The sequence below is a fragment of the Trichoderma evansii genome, assembly GCF_050947405.1.
Source record: "Trichoderma evansii strain SZMC 28006 chromosome Unknown GGI43scaffold_9, whole genome shotgun sequence".
NCBI lineage: Eukaryota > Fungi > Ascomycota > Sordariomycetes > Hypocreales > Hypocreaceae > Trichoderma > Trichoderma evansii.
Window position 1 is genome coordinate 19,846 of NW_028145197.1, and position 22,401 is coordinate 42,246.

The 22,401-nt window shown below is 43.1% G+C and overlaps 5 protein-coding genes across 5 annotated transcripts; 3 read left to right on the top strand and 2 right to left on the bottom strand.

Annotated features, from left to right (window-relative positions):
- Window positions 1–878: 878 nt before the first annotated feature.
- GGI43DRAFT_422579 (transcription factor domain-containing protein) lies at window positions 879–2,313 on the bottom strand (the record flags this gene model as incomplete). Its single annotated transcript, XM_083208128.1, has 2 exons — window positions 879–1,989; window positions 2,180–2,313. The coding sequence occupies 2 exons, from the start codon at window positions 2,311–2,313 to the stop codon at window positions 879–881; spliced, it is 1,245 nt and encodes a 414-aa protein (XP_083060725.1).
- A 646-nt stretch (window positions 2,314–2,959) lies between these two features.
- Window positions 2,960–6,044, top strand: GGI43DRAFT_383384 (uncharacterized protein; the record flags this gene model as incomplete). The annotated part of the gene is made up of 7 exons (XM_083203379.1): window positions 2,960–3,383; window positions 3,499–3,782; window positions 3,879–4,164; window positions 4,223–4,542; window positions 4,622–5,233; window positions 5,289–5,834; window positions 5,967–6,044. The coding sequence occupies 7 exons, from the start codon at window positions 2,960–2,962 to the stop codon at window positions 6,042–6,044; spliced, it is 2,550 nt and encodes an 849-aa protein (XP_083060726.1).
- Window positions 6,045–6,350: 306 nt separating this feature from the next.
- GGI43DRAFT_383385 (Cupredoxin) lies at window positions 6,351–8,219 on the bottom strand (the record flags this gene model as incomplete). Its single annotated transcript, XM_083203380.1, has 2 exons — window positions 6,351–7,910; window positions 7,962–8,219. 2 exons carry the CDS (start codon window positions 8,217–8,219, stop codon window positions 6,351–6,353), a joined length of 1,818 nt encoding a protein of 605 aa, XP_083060727.1.
- Window positions 8,220–11,207: 2,988 nt separating this feature from the next.
- On the top strand, window positions 11,208–14,170 carry GGI43DRAFT_422581 (uncharacterized protein; the record flags this gene model as incomplete). Its single annotated transcript, XM_083208129.1, has 7 exons — window positions 11,208–11,416; window positions 11,478–11,775; window positions 11,836–12,100; window positions 12,170–12,417; window positions 12,451–12,480; window positions 12,524–12,603; window positions 12,649–14,170. 7 exons carry the CDS (start codon window positions 11,208–11,210, stop codon window positions 14,168–14,170), a joined length of 2,652 nt encoding a protein of 883 aa, XP_083060728.1.
- A 4,824-nt stretch (window positions 14,171–18,994) lies between these two features.
- On the top strand, window positions 18,995–21,507 carry GGI43DRAFT_383388 (FAD binding domain-containing protein; the record flags this gene model as incomplete). The annotated part of the gene is made up of 17 exons (XM_083203381.1): window positions 18,995–19,084; window positions 19,153–19,262; window positions 19,321–19,352; window positions 19,407–19,444; window positions 19,505–19,628; window positions 19,686–19,819; window positions 19,872–20,086; window positions 20,138–20,273; window positions 20,323–20,399; window positions 20,456–20,491; window positions 20,539–20,582; window positions 20,636–20,657; window positions 20,712–20,870; window positions 20,924–21,034; window positions 21,098–21,192; window positions 21,308–21,351; window positions 21,412–21,507. 17 exons carry the CDS (start codon window positions 18,995–18,997, stop codon window positions 21,505–21,507), a joined length of 1,563 nt encoding a protein of 520 aa, XP_083060729.1.
- Between the last annotated feature and the right edge of the window lie 894 nt (window positions 21,508–22,401).

Sequence of the window (22,401 nt, forward strand, 5' to 3'; positions counted from 1 at the left end):
TTCGATGGTTTTCCTCTCCTACCTAGGAAGCATTCCTCAAAGCTGATATTAGTTAGCATAGTTGAGGTATTTAGAACACTCATAAACAGTGGTTAGAAAACTACACTTATTATCGTAAATGGTGTCAAATAGAAGTACGACTAGCCGCCTAACTAGCTATTGAATTAGGTCGCCCGTGCATCTTTCGGGTTATTCGGCAGATGCGAACTCACACAAGCTCCTAGCTGCGACTAGCTCTTTATGCGTGTCATTTACTACAAGAGGAAAATCTAGGAGTGAGTTGCGCGCTCCTCTCGAGCACTACAAATACAATGCTAATATGTCAGCACACGCCTGAAATCTAACAGATTGCTTGTTATAATTGAAAATTTATGTGAACTTGAATCATATATGCTTTATAACCTTATGTTCTCTGTTGCTGGCAACTATCAGTAGAAGCTAACGTAATATAGATTATGCTAGCAAACGTTCTATTCCGCGTTCTTTCACTACTTGTAGTAAATGCGTAAGCTAATACTACAATTATAACTTAAACGTAGTAACTGCAGTAATTGGCTAAAGAGGGGTCGCGTTGATAAGGTATCTTAGATTACCAATAACTTAGAAAGTGGGTAGGTAGATTGGACTCTGTTGCTAATTAAACTACAGCTGAACTACATTTACCAGCAGTTTGCATTATAGACTTATAAAATTATTAAATAGGTCTTTTAAAGCGCATTGATTTGTTATTATAAATACCCCGCCAATAATATTAGTAGCTAGCTATTTATAAAATAGGTATATACTTGTTGTTTTTCTCCATTATTAAATACAGCCCATATGGGCCATACGCGCGTATATCATTTTCGCTCCACATTAGATCTAGCATCTCACACAAACTAGTGTTTCATATCAAAGCCTGAATGTAGTAATGCATACATGAGACGTTTTTGCTGCTCTTCATTGATCATACAAGAGCCGGCTATAATACATGGCCACAGTAATATTGTCCGGATCCTCATATCGTTGACTGAAGTAGCTAGAGCTAGGACGATGTCGGCTTGAGCGCCAATTCGTGATTGTGTGATTGGGTCTGGTCGGCTTGATCCACAAAAAGACGTCATAAGATAGATGTAGAGGCCATGCCGGATAGCTTCTGCCGCAGATTCAATATCGGTAGTCTCATATTGCACCAAGGAGTCTGTAGATGGTGGCAACATCCAAGTAGCAATACGGCGCTCGATTGCTTCGTAACATACCTGGAGTTTGGTACTAGGTATCCAGTCATCCCCCAGAATCTTCTCTCCCGCAAGATACTCTACACCCAACTGGCTTATATGAGGAATAAGCTCGTATAATGAGTGGCAGCCGCCAAACATTGAGCCAAAAGTCGAGTAGCTACTTAGTTCATCTAATGAAGTAAGAAACGTGTCGTATGGCTGTGCAAGCTTTCCAATGGTTCGATAAGACGCGAGTGAGTTGACAATCGACAAGTAAGCACATAGCTCAAGACTAAAACCAAGAGATTCTCGGTCAATATTGCTTCTTTGGGGTTGAATGAGAAGTCGCCCGACTAGCTCTCGACTAGCACGCAAATGCTGTAGCATCATGCCGCTCTTATTACCAAATATTGCCTCATAGTGGCAAGTAATAATAAGTATTAGCAAGAGCCTCGCTTGTTTCTGTCCATTTGCGGCGTCAAAGTTGACCAATTCTCGCCGAAGGCCTGATATTGTCTTTTGATAATGCAGGGCAGTGGCGTGCTGCATTTCAAGATCAACACCGCCCACGGAATCCGCGTGCCAACGAGACTGTCTGCACTCTAAATGCGTACCGCTCAGAGCCAGTATAGTATGCATAAGAAGTTCATCAGCGTAAGGGAGTGGAAGCACGATTGTGATGAATGGACATTTAGTAGGAGGGGATGTGCAAAGCAGGCCAGCGGTGTATTCAAAATAATGCCGTAACAGCGTAACGGATGCCTGTGTGAGGGTGCACGCTGTCCCTGGTCTTGGGAGATCACGAGTCGGAGACTGGCTACGTGAGGCTGTCGGTATTGAACAAGATGCCCGAGTATCGGCTTGCTCTGTCGGAAATTGCCGCACAACTGATCCTCGGACAGCCGAATCGCTGTCGCTAGTCGAATGGTTAGCTGCTCCAGGGACACCGGGCCATTGACATTCAAGGTGGTTTCGACAACAAGCCCGGCATGCATCTGGGCTTTGCTTCGTCACAGTTCTTCTTTCGCAGGCGGCAAGATAAGCAGCCTGTCTTGAACCGTGGGTAATTAGGTCGCAATTTGGAGTAATCGTACGGTCGCCTCCTATACTCCATATTTCGAGATGTTTGGTGCTAGATGTGGTGTTTGGAAGTTAGCTAAGAATTACAGCGGATTTGATTATGTCGGGCTTAGAGTCTTTCGGGACCCGCGCCACCCGCGGATCGCGAGGCAAAATAGCTGGCGCCCAGCAAGAGACTGCAAGCTGAGGGCAAGGCGGGGATGCTTTAATCAACGATCGTCTTGTAAATTCCAGAAAGCGGGGCAGAGGGATGTAAAGAGTCGGAAAAATTCGATAAATGACTACTATGACACATAATTTAACGTGGGGTGAGAAATATAGTTTCGCTGCATAGCAATCTGGGGTTGTCGAGTTGCCTACCCTGGGCACTATCGCGGCTAGATAACGTTGAATCTAGCACGGATCATCGGCTAGATTAGATCTTTCCATACTCTAGATCAATTCTCCCTATTACTAACCATAAATTTGTGAACAATGTGAACGACAGCAACGTGCATTGGAATGTCACCACTTTATAATTGACTTGATATGTCCTACTCAACAATTTTCGAGTATATATGGAAGAGCTAGAAGCTGTTGCATCAGAAGACAATCGAACACAATTTGAGCATTATAAGCTATCTATTCTCTTTGACGCCACATAATTTGCCCCAAACTATTGTCTTTTGTTTTTCATCACCATGGCACCCCGAGACATTCGTCCGAGCTCTAACCTAGTGAACTCCACTACTCTCCCCGATCCTCAGTGGTACTCTCATGGTATCAGCATAGAAGGTTCAGGGAGGACCATCCGCACCTCTGGACAGGTTGCACAGCGCAGCGATGGCACTTGGCCGCTATCTATGGCAGAACAGATCCAACAAGCCGTAGCCAATTTGGAGACAGTTTTGAGAGCCACTGGCGCATTTCCTCGGGATATAGTTCATCTTCGCCTTTACGTCATTGACTGGGATGTCTCCGCAGCCAATAACCTCGTTGCACCAATCTTGGCTCTCCTCACAGACAAATATGGTGCTGTCAATAAACCATTGACAACACTCGTACCTGTCTCCCAACTTGCATTTCCGGAGGCAAAATTTGAGATTGAAGCAATCGCCAATACTGGTAATTTTTCTCGCCCATGGAGTGCAGACAGAGACATGATTCACAAGCTCTCAGTTGACGTAGTTTCAACACCTACAGTTGAGACATGTGGTTGTTGTTGGTGGCGGCTTTTCAGGCGTCATGGCTGCATATGAGCTGAACCAAGCTGGACATTCAGTCATTGTTTTGGAAGCGAGGCATCGTATCGGAGGCCGCAGTCGGACCCAACGACTTAAAACTAATCCGGATGCGATTGTTGAGCTTGGCGCAACATGGATTAATAAGAAAACGCAACCTACCATCTATGCCCTGACACAGAAGTTTAGACTGGAAACTGAAGCTCAATACACCGAGGGAGATCAGATTTACCAAGGATACGACGGGAAGATTTATAGATGTAATATGAATCAGACCCATAATGTAAGATTGCGGTTGATCTCCCGTCGTTGTTGCCTCTCAATATCTGCCGAGCTAAGAGTTTTCATGGTATAGTAAAACACTCAACACGTGCAAAAGTTTATTCTTCTCGTAGCTGAAGCAGCTGAAAAATGTAATATCCGCATCTTTGACGAGTTCCCGGAAGATGAGGATGTTACAATGGCTGAATGGGTGGCCCAAAAGGGCTTCGCGGACAACCCTGCCGTTAATGCTACTTGTCGATTCCTGTGCTCTGCAGTTGTTGGCCGTGAGCCAGAGGATGTTGGAGCACACTACTTCTTGGACTATATCAAGTCATGCTATGGATACCCTAGTGTGGTAAGCGAAGGTGATGAAGGCGCTCAATCGCTCAAAATCAAAACTGGTAAGTGTGTTCGCTTAGGTTGAACCCCGTTAGCTTGGGATTAATTGGCTTTGCTTAGGTACGTCGTCTATCGTTGATGCTCTCGCAAATACCCTAACTGCTGGATCTGTAATGCTCCACAGCCCAGTCGACAGCATCTCTCAGCATAACGAAAATGAAGTTCATGTCACAACCAGCAGCGGCGCAATCTACAAGGCTAAAAGAGTCATCATTGCTACCCCAACAAATACATACACAAATATTCAATTTATTCCACCGCTGCCATCTACAAAGAAAGCTCTCGTCACGCGAACAAAGCCAGGTGTTTATGCAAAGGCCATTTTGACATACTCCTCACCCTGGTGGCGAGAGACAGGTCTTGTGGGCAAATTTGAATCAGTGATTGGCCCCATTTGCTTTAGCTGGGATATTAGCGACGTCTCTAAGAAGCAATATAGCCTGGCAATACCATTGCCAGTGGGATGAGTTCAAGAATGAATGGGAAATCACCGTATGCCATCTAGTTCCTGGTATGGGCGATCTCTCCGCTTTAGAACGGCAAAGGCTGGTAAATCTTCAAGGTCCTGATTCGATTTATGTCTCGTCAGAGACAGTGCGATGCAAAGTGCTTGTCAGTGCGATAGGGGGTCTGGTGGAACCACGAGGCTGGCCGTCAGGTGTTGCCGGTCAAGACACCTTTCAGGGCGAAGTTTTCCATTCGGCTAGATGGAATGAATGTGCTAATCTCAATGGAAAGAATATTATGGTGGTAGGTGCAGGCTGCAGTGCAGCTCAGATTGTTCCCAAACTTCTTACTGAGAAAGGTGCCAAAAAGGTAACTCAATTAATGAGAGAGGCGCCTTGGGTTGTTCCGAGGTTAACACCACCATTTGGAGAAAAAATTTGGAATAAGTTAGCACCAAAACTTTTTAGGACGATCCCAGGTTTGATGAACTTGATTCGGAAAATTGTGGCGGCTCAAATTGATGCAACATTTGCTGATTTCGGGTCATCAGAGTCCAGCCAACAAGCACGGAAAAAGCTTCAAGAGCATTTACTTGTTCAGCTTCACAAGACAGCTCCAAATAGGGTAATCCTTTCTAGACGACGCAATTTGATTGTCACTAAAGCATTTAGTTCTATAGTACCACCAAATTCTCACTCCACAATATGACGTCGGCTGCAAGCGTCGAATCTTTGACACCGATTGGTTCCCTAACCTAGCTGATTCTCGCCTCGAGCTCACTAATCTGGGGCTCAAAAGCATAAATAATACCTCTGTAATCCTGGCACCATCTCTGAAGACACATCCATCAGAAGCTCAAATGGATGAAAGAGAAATACCTTGTGATATTATTATCCTTTCCAACGGCTTCGAAGTAAGCAAGTGGTTCCATCCACTAATAGTTATTGGATTAAACGGAGAAAGTTTGAACTCTGTCTTCGACAAAAGAGGAGGGCCTCAAATGTACAAAGGAACTGCATTAGATGGATTCCCAAACTTCTTTGCCTTGTTCGGACCTAATTCATTTAGCGGACACTCGAGCGTCATCTTGGGTCTGGAGAATCAGATCACCCATGCTATTCAGATTATCCGCCCACTATTACAGAACGATATTTCCAAGATATGTTTAAAAACAGAGGCCACATTATCATACAACGACGAAATACAAGCCGCTTTGCAGAATATGGTATGGAATAGTGGCGGTTGTTCAAGTTGGTACCTCTCTGGCGATGGTCATAACTCGGTGAATTATCCGTCGGTTAATACTCTAAGGGAATTCTAGTTGACTAAACAACTGACAGATGTTGAATAGATATAGCATGCTATGGCAAACTTGGGCGTGTCTATACCCTACATGGTCCCGCTGGAATATATCATGGACTTCGAAAGGCCGTAGAAAGATATTTGTCCGAAGATTTCAACGGCTTACCATATTAATTGCAATTACATACTTCTTCTTCAATAAGGGAGGATTGGGCATCCTCGCAGGTCTGAAAGTTGATAAAAACTAATTTACTGAGACATTATAAATTAAATATTAAATTAGTAAGTTACTTTTTTTATATTTTTATTGCAATATATAATAAAGCTTTGATGGACTACAGTAAAATTATGTTTCATATGTTTTAAAAATTATATTAATCTTAGACAGGTATGCGAAACGTGAAAAGTATGCTATCTATTTCTAAATATGATAATTCTACTAATATAATTCATGGAAATGCATAACCTTAGGTGCGTATGTGTTATTGCCATTTACATCTCCACCGTATGTTAGATAGCCTTCAACATCGAGCTTACCCAATTTCATAATATCCTTTGCGTTACCATGCACCCAAACTGTCTGCATGCCTTGAACCATGTGATGCATAGTGTGGCAGTGAACCATCCATACACCAGGCTGGTCTACGCGAAGTCTCCACGCTCTCCATCCCTGCTTTTGGTCTGGAACTGTTGTATCAGTGTACCGGTAGAGCAGTGTCGTATCCCGACGAACGGGCGTCGTCCCTGCCAGCTGCCTCTCCATGGTGTCGGCGTCCCATGCTCCATCTCCGCCGCCGATATCCCAGTAGTGAGAGCCGTGAGCATGCCAAGGATGGGTATCAAGTGACCCGCCGGTATTGGTATTAGGAACAAAATCGGCTGCGCCATATTGTTGAAAAATGATCTCAATGACTTCTCCAAGGAGAGCAGGATATGTTTTGGTGTGAGGGTCCAGCCCGTTGTTGGCTAGAGCAGCCTGATAGTTTGGCAAATATTGAGTCTGGTTTTCGTAAAGAGCGACCAAGTATGGCTCTGAAGGGGTTGTGTGAGGCAAGGGATCAGATCCGTCTTCAGTCCAGGTGTTATTGTTGAGTGACCAGAGATAGTAGCCATTTTGAATTTGTTGAATGTTGATCATGACGCGGCGAGTGACTTCGGACGATGATGGGAAATCGTCATCGGCTCGTAGTGGTTGTAGCTGATAGTCGAGGTAACCATTAATCGTTGGTGGAAGCTTAATAGGAGAAGTACTAGGGTTCTTGTATGTGGGAAGCTCATCTGCACCCAAGAGCCCACACAAATTGGTATACCGGAGAATAGCATAATTCGTTACCACAGCGTTTCTATCGCGACTTTCAAACTGGACGTAGAAATCAAGCTTACCGAGCTTCTTTAGCTCATCACATGTCTTGGTTTTGAGGAGTGTATCGTATCTCTGGCCTGAGCCCATTTGTAATACGCTCACATTTTGGGGTTTGGTATAAACTCCATCAGCAGCAATAATATCAAAATCACCATGATCCTGAAATCCAAACTGAGCAAGTGATAACGCGGTTGCTGCAACAAATCGAAATCGATAAGTTTTCCCCGGATCGACGTCAATGACGCTAAGAGCTGCAGAAGACGGATCAACGATACCATAATTGCTTATGCCTTTTCCATTGATCAGCCATCCATTGGGCTCTCCAGTCCAGACAAGAGGTGTAGATTCCAATCCTCTGACAACCTGTTGGTCTGTTTGATTCCAGAATTCTTGAAGGAAAACGATTCTCTCGCCGTCCGTTTCGTAGGGCGGTGATTGAGGGTCTTGTACGATAATGACTCCTGTCGCAGTGCTTGCTTGAAAACCAACATGTGAATGATAGTAATAGGTACCGGCTGATCCGTTTGGCGCTTTGAGTTCATAGTCGAAGAAGTGTAAAGGCGGGATAGGCCATTGGCTAGCAAGCGGTGTTCCATCAGAGAATGGATAAGTCGCTTGAGAAAGCCCATGCCAGTGCTGATATAAATTAGTCAACATTAACAACTGGGGGACAGGAGCATTACTTACAATTGTAAGATTTTCGTCTTTCATATTATTGTAAACTCGGATCCAGAAAACTTTATCCTCGGGAAGGTAAAGCGTTGGACCTGGCAGAGATCCATTTACGAGGGCTGAATATCTTTCAATGCCTCCAATTCCTATATTTTCATGAGTGACAGTGAGCACTGCATCCGGTACAAAAGATTCATCATGAATATGTGTCTGTAACGAAACTGCACACGCAGCGAATGAAAGCATAGAGATACTCTTTAGTATCCAAGCCATGGCTGAATATAGGCAATAAGATAAAGTGTTTGAAGGCTTAAGGAAGAAAAAAGTTTTCATTTTGGATCTTCTTCTCTTGTTATATAAAAAGGACATCACCTCTACCAAATTTACATATTGCTGCTATTGTTAATCATGGCGATAATTCATAGCGTAATGAATCGCGATCAGCACTTCTCAAAATACCGAAGCCGAGAAGTCCGACATCATTCTCCCTAGTTGTCTCACTGTGGGATCGTGTTTGGCCCAATTGAATGAAGCAAAGTATCACAAGAATATTCGCCGTGAAATTCCATGTCGCTTAATTAGCTAATCACCGAAATCAGGATGAGTCAGCCGTTTCAGCTATTTCAGCGTTAAATCGTCGGAGTTCCGAGGTTCGGTGAATTACACCTTTCTATATAACAAGTTATCAAGCTGTTACAACAGAAACACATGATTTTCTGTATAAAATTGAAAATACTGCATTAAGAAGTTTAGTACTAAAAATTATAAAGTAATATGATTATAGATTGGCTTTTACTAACTTATGTGGCGGACATCGGTAATATCGGCTTTTACTCCCTAGTACCCACCTATGATTGGGTTAGAATACAGTTCATATGCTCCCCGCGAAATTGGCAATCCTCAATCCTCTCTTTCGCATCGCTCAGGCAAAAAGACTACACACTGCCTCTTTGCCTACGTACTATCTAAAAAGTCTCACCTTCCACTGAAGCTTTGAATGCCGGCTTGTAGCTGTCAAGCCGGTCTCCTCTCGAAACGCCCAAATACCGCGGCTTTATCGGCAAATTCATCATGCTTTGGCCTCCTGGCTATTAAGTGAATAAGGGGGTGGCAGTTCTGATGAACTAGTGCCGTTGACGGTAGTTATTGCTCTTCACTGCTCTCTCTACTGGTCATGAATGTAGAGAGTGGCCCCTAGAGCGACAGTGTCTTTTATTGGATGGTACAGTTTAGTGGGTTTACTAGTGATCCGCCTCTAGCTTGCTTCTATCTTCAGTTGTTGGAGAGAGCATGAGCGTTCTCCTTCCTCTCTTCGGGCAATTCTTACCTCATAAACCGAACAACTATATCCAACAACAACTAAGTTGCCAATAATGTCTCTTCCAAACATTGCCACAGAACTTAAAATTTTGCAAGTATGGTCGCCATGGTTCAGATCGCTTGCGAGCTCCCAAGTGTTATTAAGCGTTCTGCAGCTGGGTCGTCAACGCTTATCGCTTTATCACTAACGTTGAGTGGTATGGCTCCCTTTCAACGGGTTTGTCGCTATCATCTGCAAAACTTTCATGCTGGAGATAGGATTGTCGTATCCTATACATTTATTTTGAAACCGTGGGGAGATGGTTAGTCTCAGCCATTTGCTCCATATGCTGGATGATGCTAGCCTCGACATAATAGATCTTATCCGTGTCGCTAAGGGATAAAACGCTGCAGTAGTCACTGTGGACCTCGTCGCTAGAATTGCCAAGCTTCCTAAAGCAGAAAACCGGGCTTTGCTCAAGGCAGTTTGTCCTCAACTAATTTAAGACGAACGGTTCGTCATTATTGACACTAATGCCTGACAATGCTTGTCATCAACTGAACATAAAGCCTGCTTATTCCAACCATTCTCTACCATGAAAGCGTAAGTAAATAATACTCTTCGCTGGGTCTCGAAGTTCAATTAGCCAGTCTAGCGGTGGCCAATTAGCGCCTTTGGAGACTGCCTGAGTAAATGAACCGGGAGACTCGTATGTTATTCCAGAGCCAAATGCAACCCTAATTCTCAGCACGACAGCTGATGTTACGAAAGGCGTCTGCTCTTAACGACTTGGAACGCTGAGATTTGTTTCTAAGGCATTTCATCTTTGTCTGCGCTGACACTTAAGATATTTCTTGCTAAACTTGCATTTTCAATATAGTTGCGCAAATATATGGATGGGGTATTGGTCAGATTGGTGACGAACGAAACGGCGTTGACATTGTATACAACATCGATGCAGACCTTGTTTAGGAACGCTTCATCCATCAGCGCATACACTTTACCGATAACAGGCAAAAATTTGGCCTGACTTGGCGACTAGGGCTACCTTAGTCTTACGGTCGGTCAGGTGAGTGGCAGCCGAACCAGCCCGTGGAGCTGTTGTGGAAGTACCCAACTTATCCTGCCTCTACACCAGTCGGTCCACCACTAGCGATGATGACGGATATGGCCGGAATAAGCTTTCAGTTCAGAAATGGGAGTTTTGGTGATAGTGCAGTCATTGTGGAGAGAGGTGCGGAAGATGAAGTACGTGTGCCGATAACAAGCATAAGCGCATAGTACGGCAGTGTTTGGATAGTTTGGCCGTCTACCAACTTAATTGTAACCATGCGGTCTCTGATATCCTAGAAATCGACTGTACCATGAACGACAGGATACAACGAAGAATCGTATGACTTGAATTCATCGTCGTTCGAAACGCGGAGCGTGTCGGGAAGAAGGAGATAGCCGTTGCCTAGGACGCCCAAGATGGAAATCTATTACTTTGGTCTGATGACTGGTAGCGGTAAGAGGCGCCACCATCGTACTAGTTTTGCTGAATGGGATATGTGCTAATATGTCATCGAGCTAATATTGTGTCTGGTCTAAGTGGACTGGGTTATAGGGTTCAAAGCAACAACCATCAAAGTTGGTGGTGCCAGCCCTTCACTGCACCCCTGACTAGGCTTACTCCACAGCACATGTAGCTATTCCTGACAAGATTCTGAAATATCCCCACCTGTTACAACTTACCTTACCCACGAGACCTTGGTTGTATGCCCCTCTAAAATGCTGGGTAGTCTGCCTTCCCCCGTTCACAAAACTCATTCAAGTAGGTATACATGAGTGTTGGTGTAGCTAGGGCGCGAGCAAGTGCTGAAATCGTTTTCTATCATTAAATTTACGCTCACCTGAGGACACGGACACACCTTCCGAGCTTGTATCATAATACCAAGAACTGCTTGGCAATCTGATTAATAATGTTCCCTGACATGGCCGCTTCTTCTCTGAAAATTTCTGGGCAGATTCTTGAGGGCATCAGAAACATACCAAGCGACATTTCAGGAAATGGGCATCAACCATGGAAACTAAACATGAGTGCCCGGCATAGACTGGAAGAAAGCTTCAGCTTAGAGAACACAAAACAGGTTTCTCGCGCCGTGATGCGCCATACTAGTTCCATTCTTCGGTAAGCGACGCAGTTTTCAGATGAAATAACCATCTTAGAAGATTTTGACATCTGATGCTAGCCTTCGAATCTCTGAGCTCAACAAAACCATCAAATCGTTAGGAGATGTCAGAGTATATTTCAGACCAGAATATGAGTCTCGAATTGACTCCATTTCTCGAAACACGGACAATTTAAGACTGGAGGTCCAAAGACGGTCAGTGAATCTGGAAGCGAAGAACTCCATTTCATTTACAGATATTGATATCAAACTGTTCAATAATCGATTGACCAGTCTAATCGAAGCTGAGGACACAATGTTCGCGGATAGAATCGTCACCAGTCTGAACTATGCTAATCGACCGGTGCGTCATAATTCTGTTCCGCAGGCACACAAGAACACATTCCAGTGGGCCTTTGACTCGCGACTTTCGCAGTAGTTTAGTTCTGGAAGTGGCACCTTCTGGGTTTCAAGGAAACCTGGGCCTGGGAAATCTACCTTCATGAAATTTGTCGCAAGACACCCCCAGACAAAAGATTTGCTTACGCACTGGGCGGGCTCTGCAGACAAGCTCGCTGTAGCAATGCATTTCTTTTGGATTGCGGGAACGCCGATTCAGAAATCACGGCAGGGATTGCTTCAGTCCTTACTTTTCGATGTTTGCCATAAGCATCCCTCAGTCGTCCCGCTGATAAGTCCCAATCGTTGGGAGGCTGCCAAAGCTGGACGCTGGCAAGCCGCCGCGGAGCCATGATCTATTCCCGAACTTACAGCTGCGCTTCGAGCGTTGGCATCAGCTGAAAACTTGCCGTTGAAATTGTGCTTCCTCATTGATGGGCTCGACGAGTACGACAGTGACCATGCTGAGCTCTGTAACGTTCTTCTGGATATGGCCAATTCTCCCCATATCAAAATATGTGTGTCTAGCCGTCCATGGACTGTATTTAAAAGAAGTTTTTATGACGAAAAAAAGGAGAGAATGGATATCCACCAACTCACTCGAAGCGATATCCAAAAGTTTGTAGAAGATCAGCTTCGGGCACACACCCGCTAGGCTGTGACGGAGAAATCTGGGCTTATAGAAGTTAGAACAGATCGTGACCCAGGCCGATGGTGTGTTTCTTTAGGCCTTCTTTGTGACTCGATCTCTACGAGAACGTTTATCAAACGGCGAGAGAATCAGAGACTTGAGCCAACGTCTCAATGAGTGACCGACCGACCTAGAGCAATTGTTCAAGCATATGTAAGAAAGCGTGAATCCAGTCAATTACGCTAAGGCGGCAGGAATTTTGCAAGCCACTGCTCACGAATTAGAGCGTCTTCATATCGACCTCTATTGGCATTTGGAAAGAGAATTTGAACAGTACGACTATGCTTATCAATGCCCGATAAGATTTAGACCAGTAGAGCAAAGATCAAGACAGAGAGAGCAGACAAGTCGCAGCATAACCGAAAAAACAAAAGGCCTGCTTAAGATTGTAGATCTAAGGGTTGAGTTCCTCCACCGGACAGTGAAAGACTTCGTCTTAACAAAAGATATGGAGGAATACTTGCGCGGCAAACTCTCAGACGACTACAATAGTTTTATATCTATTTCTACTGCATATCTCGGTTTTCTCAAAACTACCTACCACGACAACTCAATTATTGCAGGGATCATGAGGCATGGGAAGGGACTAAACAGCGGACCGTTCATCTCACATCTAAACCAGGCTCTGGTTTACGCAGCGGAGTCACTAAAATCAGACCACCATTGCCAGCAGACAGCAATACTGTTGGATAGATACGAAGTAACCATTGAAGCCATGATCCGCGCAGGGAACATCACCATCAGAGCAACCAATTCTGAGATTTGTAGCCCTGGATTGCCTTTCCGTGAGGAGTTGCTCAAGCATAACTTGGCATCATATGTTAGAAAGAAAGTTCGTGCGCAGCCTGATTTTTTCAACATCTTCGACGAATCACCACTGTTCGCCGCCCTCACTCCCATGTCGCTTAATTGTGGTGAGAGCCCAGCTCCTGTGGCTGGGATCCTAGATATCATTCCGCAGCACGGAGAGGATCCAAACGTGCAACCGCGAGTCAGAGCCCCAGATCTCTCTGAGCCAGCGTCTCCGTGGATAATTTTCGCTCGTGGTACCATGTCTGTCTTCAATATACTGTCAGGGCCCCTAATGTTTCCGGCTCTACGATGGAACGATTCTCTGAACAATGCCCTCTTCGACCTTCTTATGTCCCATGGTGCAGATCCCAATAAAACTGGGGCTCATACAGTCTTCTCACACTTCTTAAAAATATCTTTATCTCGATTCCTTGGTGAGGAGTGCTTCGACGGCTATCTTAGAACATTGGACGCCTTCTTCAGGGCGAACGCAAGTCTCGGCGTTCCACATACCGAAGTTGTTGACCCAGATACCGAGGCTGCGTTTGGGAACCTTGCGAGATCACATCCAGAGGAATCGGTGCTAGCTTCCTACTGTACAGAACTAAAGGGTCTTACGACGAGACTGGTAACTGATCTAAAACGAGCTCAGTTCCTCTCAGCTGTGACTGAGAAGCTTATTGTGTACTGTTCCAGAAGGGATGAAGATTTGTCAATGCTGTCATTGGCAATATCTGAAGGCCTCCCTCAAGAAATTGCTGAGTCATTGTTACGATTAGTCGACCGCGAGTCAGAGATGAGCAGGAAAGTCGAATGCACACGGAAGAGGCATCGGGAGAATGGGAGTAATAGACAATATGGAGCTAGTGTCAAGCAGGTTAGAACAGTTTAAGATTAGAGCTGCTCGAAAACAAGCTATATATTTCGTCTTATAGTTTTTACATTCACCCAAGTCGTAACCTTTAGTCAATAGCTCCCTCAAACCGCAGTGTCACCGAAGATATAGCTCCACGTTGATGAGAGGATGTGATGATGCTGTGGAAAATGTTATATGGATTTTAGCTTGGATTTTAGCTTGGATTTACAATGTTTATGTTTGTCATGCTATAAAAAGTGTCAAGACCATTAAGGCTAGTCTGGACTATACATTCCTGTGCGACGCAGCGATATAGGCGAGAGAATATATTGTGTATTTCGAAGGACTTATCTAGTTATCAGTTGAAGTACTCAAATTAGGTCCAAAACAACGCGGCCACGAGAAAGCTTCATTATGAAATCCCGACGATGCTACCATTGCTAACTCGACTGTCCTCCAAGCTCCGCAGAGGCATTTTCAGCCGTCCCGTATTATTGGTCCATGATGTTTATGTTTATATCGGGACATTTTGAAGCTATGATCGATCCATTCAAATCCCTGCCTCGCTGTAAGTAGCTTCTATTCTCCATTCTCAGTTGCCTTATCGGAGCATGAATAGCAGCGTAGAATAAGCTTTGTCTTTAGAGAGTCTTCTGCAAGAATCCAACCTTACGTTTGCAATTGGTTGGTGAGATTGCTGCACTCTGTTGACGCACTTTATGGCTGTCCGTTTTGAACGATGCCTCAGCGATGTAGTGGCTTCCCTACCCTTCGGCGTCAGATATCGTCCAAACTTCAATATATACCTGTATGCCATTCCATTCGCTGATCCAGCGTTTGGCGAGAACTGGGCCAAATACTCTCGCCTTTGCCAGTGTTTTAGTACCCTGATTATTGCCTGGGTCCCAATTCTCAATCTTGTTTGGTTCTTCCTTGATTACCTTTTTTCGCGATTCATTCAACCCCGGGCGTTCCAGCTCGGGTTTCCCATGATGCAAAACTCTTTTCTCCCGACGGATGGAGAGCGTCTGTTTCGTATAGCCCCATTCAATTTGTGCTTCGTATTTTGTATTCTCAGCATCAAACCCGTCATCCTCTGCCTGAATGAGTACCTTGTCAACGCTGCCATCGACAATCTCATACCGTTTTTCGTACGTCAGGTCCAGATGAGCGCCACTCTCCAATTTGTGGATTCGCACTCACCAGCCAGCCTCGTAAACATCTTTGGAACATTTGTCCAGAAATTGTACATTCATCTGTAAATCAGTCTCCGACACTATCGACCTCTCCAAGACGGCTGCCACCAGCTCGTGGCCGGAATTGAGCACTCTTGCAGGGTCGATCTACAATCTGACTTCGTAGTCTGGTATCATGTTGCGCATTTTGCCTGGTATTAGAACAGCACTTTGTGTTGCCGCGACAGAAAAGTATGCTCAAGCTAACACTAAATATGCAGTGATTTGTTGCACGATTGCTTGCAACAAGCAGGGTGTCCAACTCTGATTTGATAGTCTATCAAGTATTCTACCTGACCAAAACGGACAACGCTGAGGTATATATTATTAAACTAAGCTATTAATGTTAACAATCAGACGTCTTCGCACATGGGTAATTTAAATTCTAAGTTTGCAATCGGCTCAAGTAATTCGAAAATACTCTGCGGCAGGCTTTACGGATTCGGGTGCGTCTTTATCTTAAATTTAGACTTCAAGCCAAATTGCTTCACATTTGTGCAACATAGAATCATCATTACTGTCTCCAAAGTGAATTTGGCATTGACATCAGAGGCATGCCCACCGAAAGAGAGTTCAATTATACAGGGCAGGCTACGGATCATGATCTACCCGAGAAGGCCCATGAAGCCTCAGCATTGGCGAGCGATTTACAGACATCTCGGCGGAGAGGGAAACGCCTGGCGATGGAAATATCTGCCGCTTGAAGGCTTCCTCACCGAGGAGATATGCGAGGCGAAGATCACGGCATGGTCTTCTACAAAGGATCCCATGTACTATACGGTACTATGCGGTACTTTCGGGCCCTCCTTGTCCATTTTATTGCTGGCTTGTACCAGCCGCTTCGCAACGAAGATGTTAAACACGGAGGTACCAATGCTTGTTTCTCATGGCAATGTCATGATAAAGCGTTGCATGCGGTATGAGACTCATCTATTTCTGAAAAGGTTCCAAGCATCTTCGAAGAGAAACGACATACTATTTATGGGACAAAATATGTTGCAGTACTAGCCTTGAAGTGGGAAAATGAACTGATAGACGAGATTTTAATAGAACATTTGTGAACGAAAAATTCTGGCTGGGGAATATTTTCCCAATCTAGCCCCCTCAAAAACTTGAATGGGTTGGTCAATCGAAGCACACAGACTTGTTGTCTTAGGCGAGGACCTTCACATTAACTGATATCCAGACACCAATACTTACATTAGCTACATGCAAAAATTCTAGGAGCGAAATCCTTTAGTCCTTAAATCCTTTAGTCCTTTAGTGGAGAAAGGTTATAGATATCGCTATTATTTAACAGCAGTGCTACCTGAGAAAGTAAGGTGTGTAACAAGCGTAGATTAACTATAATCCTTCGAAAATAGTCCCAGAATCCTTCATAGCACACTCCACCAATCGAACAATCAACGCAGAATACCATATTAAAATAGCGTTACTCCATTTTTCTTTACGAGAGGATTCAGTAGCGCATTGGCATTTATGGACTATTGGATTTAGTACGAGCTTCGAGATATTAATTAGACTTTTCAATAGTAAATTCGAAGATTATAAAACGAAGGTCTGTTCCTATGCTTCGAGGTAAATTTCAGTTACCCTTTCCTTTATTATTCATTATAACTCACGAACCAGACAATTATTTTATTATCAAAGGTTTTTGAGCAAAAATATATAAACCCTTTTTGTAACGATCCGTTATACCGTTAAGCCATACAGGGCAAAAGATTAGGCCAATAACCACTATTGTAGCAGTTACTGTAACGGAACCAGCTGCTTATAAGGGATTCGCAGTTACGGGAACCCAGGTCGTAACACTTTTGTCTAATCACTATGATTTCTCGTTATCTCAAGGTTGTCGTTACAATGACGCAGCTTATTATTTCCATAACCGCAGCTCCAGGACCAGAAATATACAATAAAGCCACCGGGTCTATTGAGTTTGACTTCGACGTAAATCAGCTACTTAAACCGGAAGAACTAGATGAAGCTCTCTCCAGATAAGACCCAAAAGATGTAGGGGTTTCAAGAATTTCTTTGAACACCACGGAGGCAAGCGTTCTCTCCGCGAGAACCCCGCAAGGCTTCTGTGGCGATTCCAGTTTTGACTGTGCTACCAGCGGTGGATCTCCTCTAATAGTCGATTGTTTTTATATGTATAATCTCTTGATGTCAAGAAATGAAGAGTGGGATCTTTATTCGGCTTCTGGTTCCCGAACTATCGCCTGGGTCGGAACATGTTGCTTCGAGGCCACTAACTACTTTATCTTGGCTACTGCCTATATTGGTGGTTTGGATATCGCTGATCTTACACGAGATTCTATCAATAAGTGGAGGTCTGGTGATTATATCGGTTCTTCAGGATCAATGTTTTGTCCTGCTAGAATTGTTCCTGAAAATTGCATTGTGAGATCCATACCCCTCAACTTATACCTAAACATTCATAAACTTACATTATCTCTTTCCTGAGACAACGTGGAGTATTTACCATTGTTAATTCCTATTGCATTTTATAAAAATATAAAACTTTATTCGCTATATATTATCTTTAAAAAAAAAAAGACTTTTCCAGTGATCGCAAACATATTGAAATAACAAATCATTTACTTGGGACATTTTGTTATTCTAAAATACATTTTTGTTTTCAATAGCTTTTCCAACAGTCACGCAATCTGCTTTATAATATTGTTGGCTCCTGCCAATGCCAAAATATATACGGAGTGTACCAGCAATAGCTAGTAATCAGGGTTATAAAATTCGTTTTTCATTTTTTATTTTTAGTTTTATTACTAATAACAAATTTATTTTTATTTTTAATTACTAAAAAAAAATTATATTTTAATTGTTATATATAAAAAATAAAATTAGTTTTTTATATATATAAAATTTAATAATAAAATAAAATTTATTTTTTATGTATAAAATAATTTATAAGCTAGAAAATAAATATATAAAAAAATAGTAATATAAATAAATAAAATAAAAAGTTTTTATTATAATATTAAAAAATTAAAATTAGTAATTAATTTACTATTAAAAAAATAAGATTTATTTTATTTTTATTTTTAATAACTAATCTGCTAATAAAAAACTAATATTAATAAAAAATAAAAAATAAAATAAATTTTATTTTTTATTAGTATTAGTTTTTTAATAGTAAATTAGTTATTAAAAATAAAAAAATAAAAAATAAATAATAAAATTAGTTTTATTACTAATAAATTTGTTTTTAGTAATGAAATTAGTAACGAATTTACAACCCTGCTAGTAATGAGAACTCCTATCTCCCCGTAGATGTAGACTAAAACCGGGGAAGGACGGGACCGTCGGTTCCCCGCTCATGATTAAGGTACTTGATATATATTTACTCCCGTCCCACTTTAATATCCAAACAAAGTAAGCTACACCCCAAGATCGACTGCAAAATAGACACTATGCCGAACTTCCCGAGTGGATGCAGTCTTATTAAAATAAATTGCAGCTAATTAGATAGACGGGGATTTAGGAACGGATAAAATCAACGATGTCGCAATATATAAATAGACAGTTATCTGCTTTGATACTCTCCGCCTTTCTCCAGGCTTTTGCTCGGCTCTGCAAATTAATTAAACCGAAGAAAATAACATCTACTATGACTATGACTGTCACCAATCAGAGCTTGACAGGCCTGACAGGGCATCCAACAGAGTATGACCTTATTGTGGTTGGCTCTGGTTTTGCTGTGAGTCTGCCAGAGCTGAGATCCGAGGCAAAGAAAGTGAAACTTAGACACTTATTTGTGATCATTAGGGTTCTATGACGACGCTTAATTTCCTTGAACATGCGAGAAAAGTGGGCAAGAGCGCCAAAGTCGTCTTGATTGAAGCCGGTAAAGATGGAGAAAGATGCGGTGCAAGCAGGTATGCGCGTAGGTTGGGGGTATCAACTGAATAGATGTGTTGACAAGAAATTTTCCAGGTGGACACCAGCCTTCTTTCGGCTGGACAGAGGTGCATATGAGATGATTGAAATTGAGCAGCCTTACGTGCTAATTATATTTTTAGATAATAATTTTGATGGTGATTTCAAGAATGAGATGCAGGTGAGAGACAGCATAACCAAATTTTTCGTGCCCGTAGCTCACCAGCAATTAGCTTGTCAGGTTCGCCATCCAGCCCAGCTGAAGAGCTTATCCTCTAATTATCACAGCAACGGGCTTGCCGACCAAGCGTATTGTAAGAAATTAGAGATCGAGGTTCCCCATACGGTCCAATATCTTCTAGATCGTGAGCAAACTCATATGCATATTTCTTTTGTCGGACACAATTGACGCTTCGTGACAGATGGAGTAAAGTTGCAGCACCATGAAGAGAAAAATGTCTACCTTGGATTCCACACAGGTGAGCCATTTATGTCATATCTTTGGTTTGAACGAATGTTGAAAATGTTATTAGATCAGCACTTCAGTAACGCAGATGTAAGTATTCACGGAACATTATCGTGACAGCGAATATCTGATCATTCTCTAGGGTGGCGGGTATGCCATCATTCTCAAGTTGCTAGAACATATCCGATCGTTCCCCAACGTGACAATTATGTGGGAAACAAATGCCGAGAAGCTCTTGTCCCACGATAATGGCACCATTCGGGGAGTGAAAGTTCGACAGAGCGATGGATACTTCACTGAGGTATTTGGAAAGCAAGTCATGCTAGCCTGTGGCGGTTTCGAGGGTAATCGGGAAATGTGAGTGTAAAAAACGCGAGCTTATACGACATATAAATAACCGTTGCCAAGGATGGGACGATATATCGGCCCCAGAGCAGAGCAGCTTGGGCTAGTTGCTCCCGGCCTGAAGTACAACACTGGTTTTGGCCTAAAGATGGGCTTGGAAGTTGGTGCTGCAACAGCTGGCTCTTTCCATGGCCTACATGTGAGTGTTTCCCTGGGAACTTTAGCTGAAATTTGCTAAGTGCCAGCAGTGCGAGCTTGTTGATACCCGCTCCTTGAAACCTGAAGCGACTATTTGGGGCCACAGCTTTGGCATCGTTGTTAATGAGTATGATTCCAAGCAGTTGTGGTAGATAAGAGAAGAAGCTGATAAATCCTACTAAGGCACTCTAAAAGATTTTATGATGAAGGCAACCGATCGTATGTGTGAATCTAGGTTTTTGATACCTCGGTACTGACGTACGCAGACTTTTTGCGACTTGCGAAGTTATTGCATACGAGACATGGCGAGGTAAGCGACAAGCATGTCTGGATTTGGATGACCTCTACTAAACTCAATTTCAGACCAGAACCAAAAGGCATACTTGTGAGAAAGGTAACCTGCACACATGATGAGCCTGTATTACTAATGGTATTCCAGTATCACCGATACCACCATCATGGACCGATTCCGACCAGGATGGGTTTATGATACTACCGACCTGGATCCAGAGAAAGGCGACACAATTGAGGATCTTGCGGAAAAACTTGGCCTCGATCCGCAAGAGCTAAAAAAGACTATGGATGAATACAACACATCGTAAGTGATATATCTACACAGCAATTGAATTTATAGTAACCACTCATCCATAGGATAAATGACAAAGAATTTAATCCCACTGTCCTTGATGGAAAGAGCACAACTGGTCTAACTCCCAATAAGAGCAACTGGGCTGCCGCGATTAAAGTGCCTCCATTTTTTGGGTATAAATCCTGCAAAATTCCAGGCGCTCCCTAGACGACTCGTATAGCTGACAATTCTTTTAGCTACCCACTTACTGCAAAGGCTGTTTTCACATTTGGTGGACTTAAGGTCGACCTTGAGTCCCGAGTGCTTTCCATGACAGGCACGCCTATTCCAGGTGAAGCGCCCTCCTTTTCACAATGCATATATATATATAGCGATGTATATATATATTTCAACAGGTTCTGGCTTTTGAGTCTACACCGAGCGACTGGCTAATCTATGAATTGTAGGATTGTATTGTGCCGGTGAGCTGAGCGGATTCTATTACAATGAAGTAAGCTATCAATCTTGAGATTTTCCTTCGACAGAGCAATATGTGCTAACAATTGAGAAGAGTAGGTTGCCCCTAGTCGAACAAAAAGAGACCGATTATTGGCGACGGCTTACTGCTACTATCCTCATCCACGTTCAGAAGCAAAATCCACGTTGAGAACCAAATTCTAACAGTTGTGATAGACCCCCCATGTAGCAGCGCCCTCCGCTGTTTAACATTTGGTCGTCTTGCTGGAAAATCTGCAGCACAAGCTTTATAGTTGTTGGAGAAAAGAATTAGATACCAAATGGAGTTTATTAAAAAAAATAGTAAATATATTAAATTAGGGTATGCTTCATAAAAATATCTCAGGGTGCAGTTTATTTGGCTCGTCTGAATGTATGGTATGTTGTAAAACTTTCCCGCTGGAGCATAACAGCCCTTGAGGTCAGAGTCTCGAAGCAGTTTACAATGTGTTTTATGTCCCTTGTTGTTCTAGCCGACAGTTTGACAAGTCTGAAAAAGGACAGGGTTGCAGAATTAGATGCGTTCACCATGACAAGAACAAAAGTGTTATGTACCCACCTTATTGCAGTGACCAAAAAGTGAACACTTTACACACTTTTTCAGTAAGTCGCTGTTCTGATCGCAATCATTACATATGCCTGTGGACTTTTCTTGTATCATATACTACTGCACTCGTGCACCAGGCTTCCATAGCTCATTCAAAGCCATTGGACATATCTACTCACCGGCAGGTTAATACAACAGTAGTATTACTCGCAGCAAATTTTAAGCTTATCGTCGGACCTATAATGTCTCTGGCGTTACCTCAAACTCGCGACAACCATACTGAAAAAAAAAAAAAAAAAAAAAAAAAAAAAAAAAAAATGCAGCAGACATTCGCCCTTATAGATGCTCCACAAAATAGTGGGGGGGAGTTTCACCACCTTCTACCTATGATCAGTTAAGATACAGTGGTTGATGTAGATACGCGTGTCAAGACACCGGTATGTCCTGTCCAACCGACCCTGTAAGACTTTTTCTGTCGCGATGCTCCACCGTCCTCCG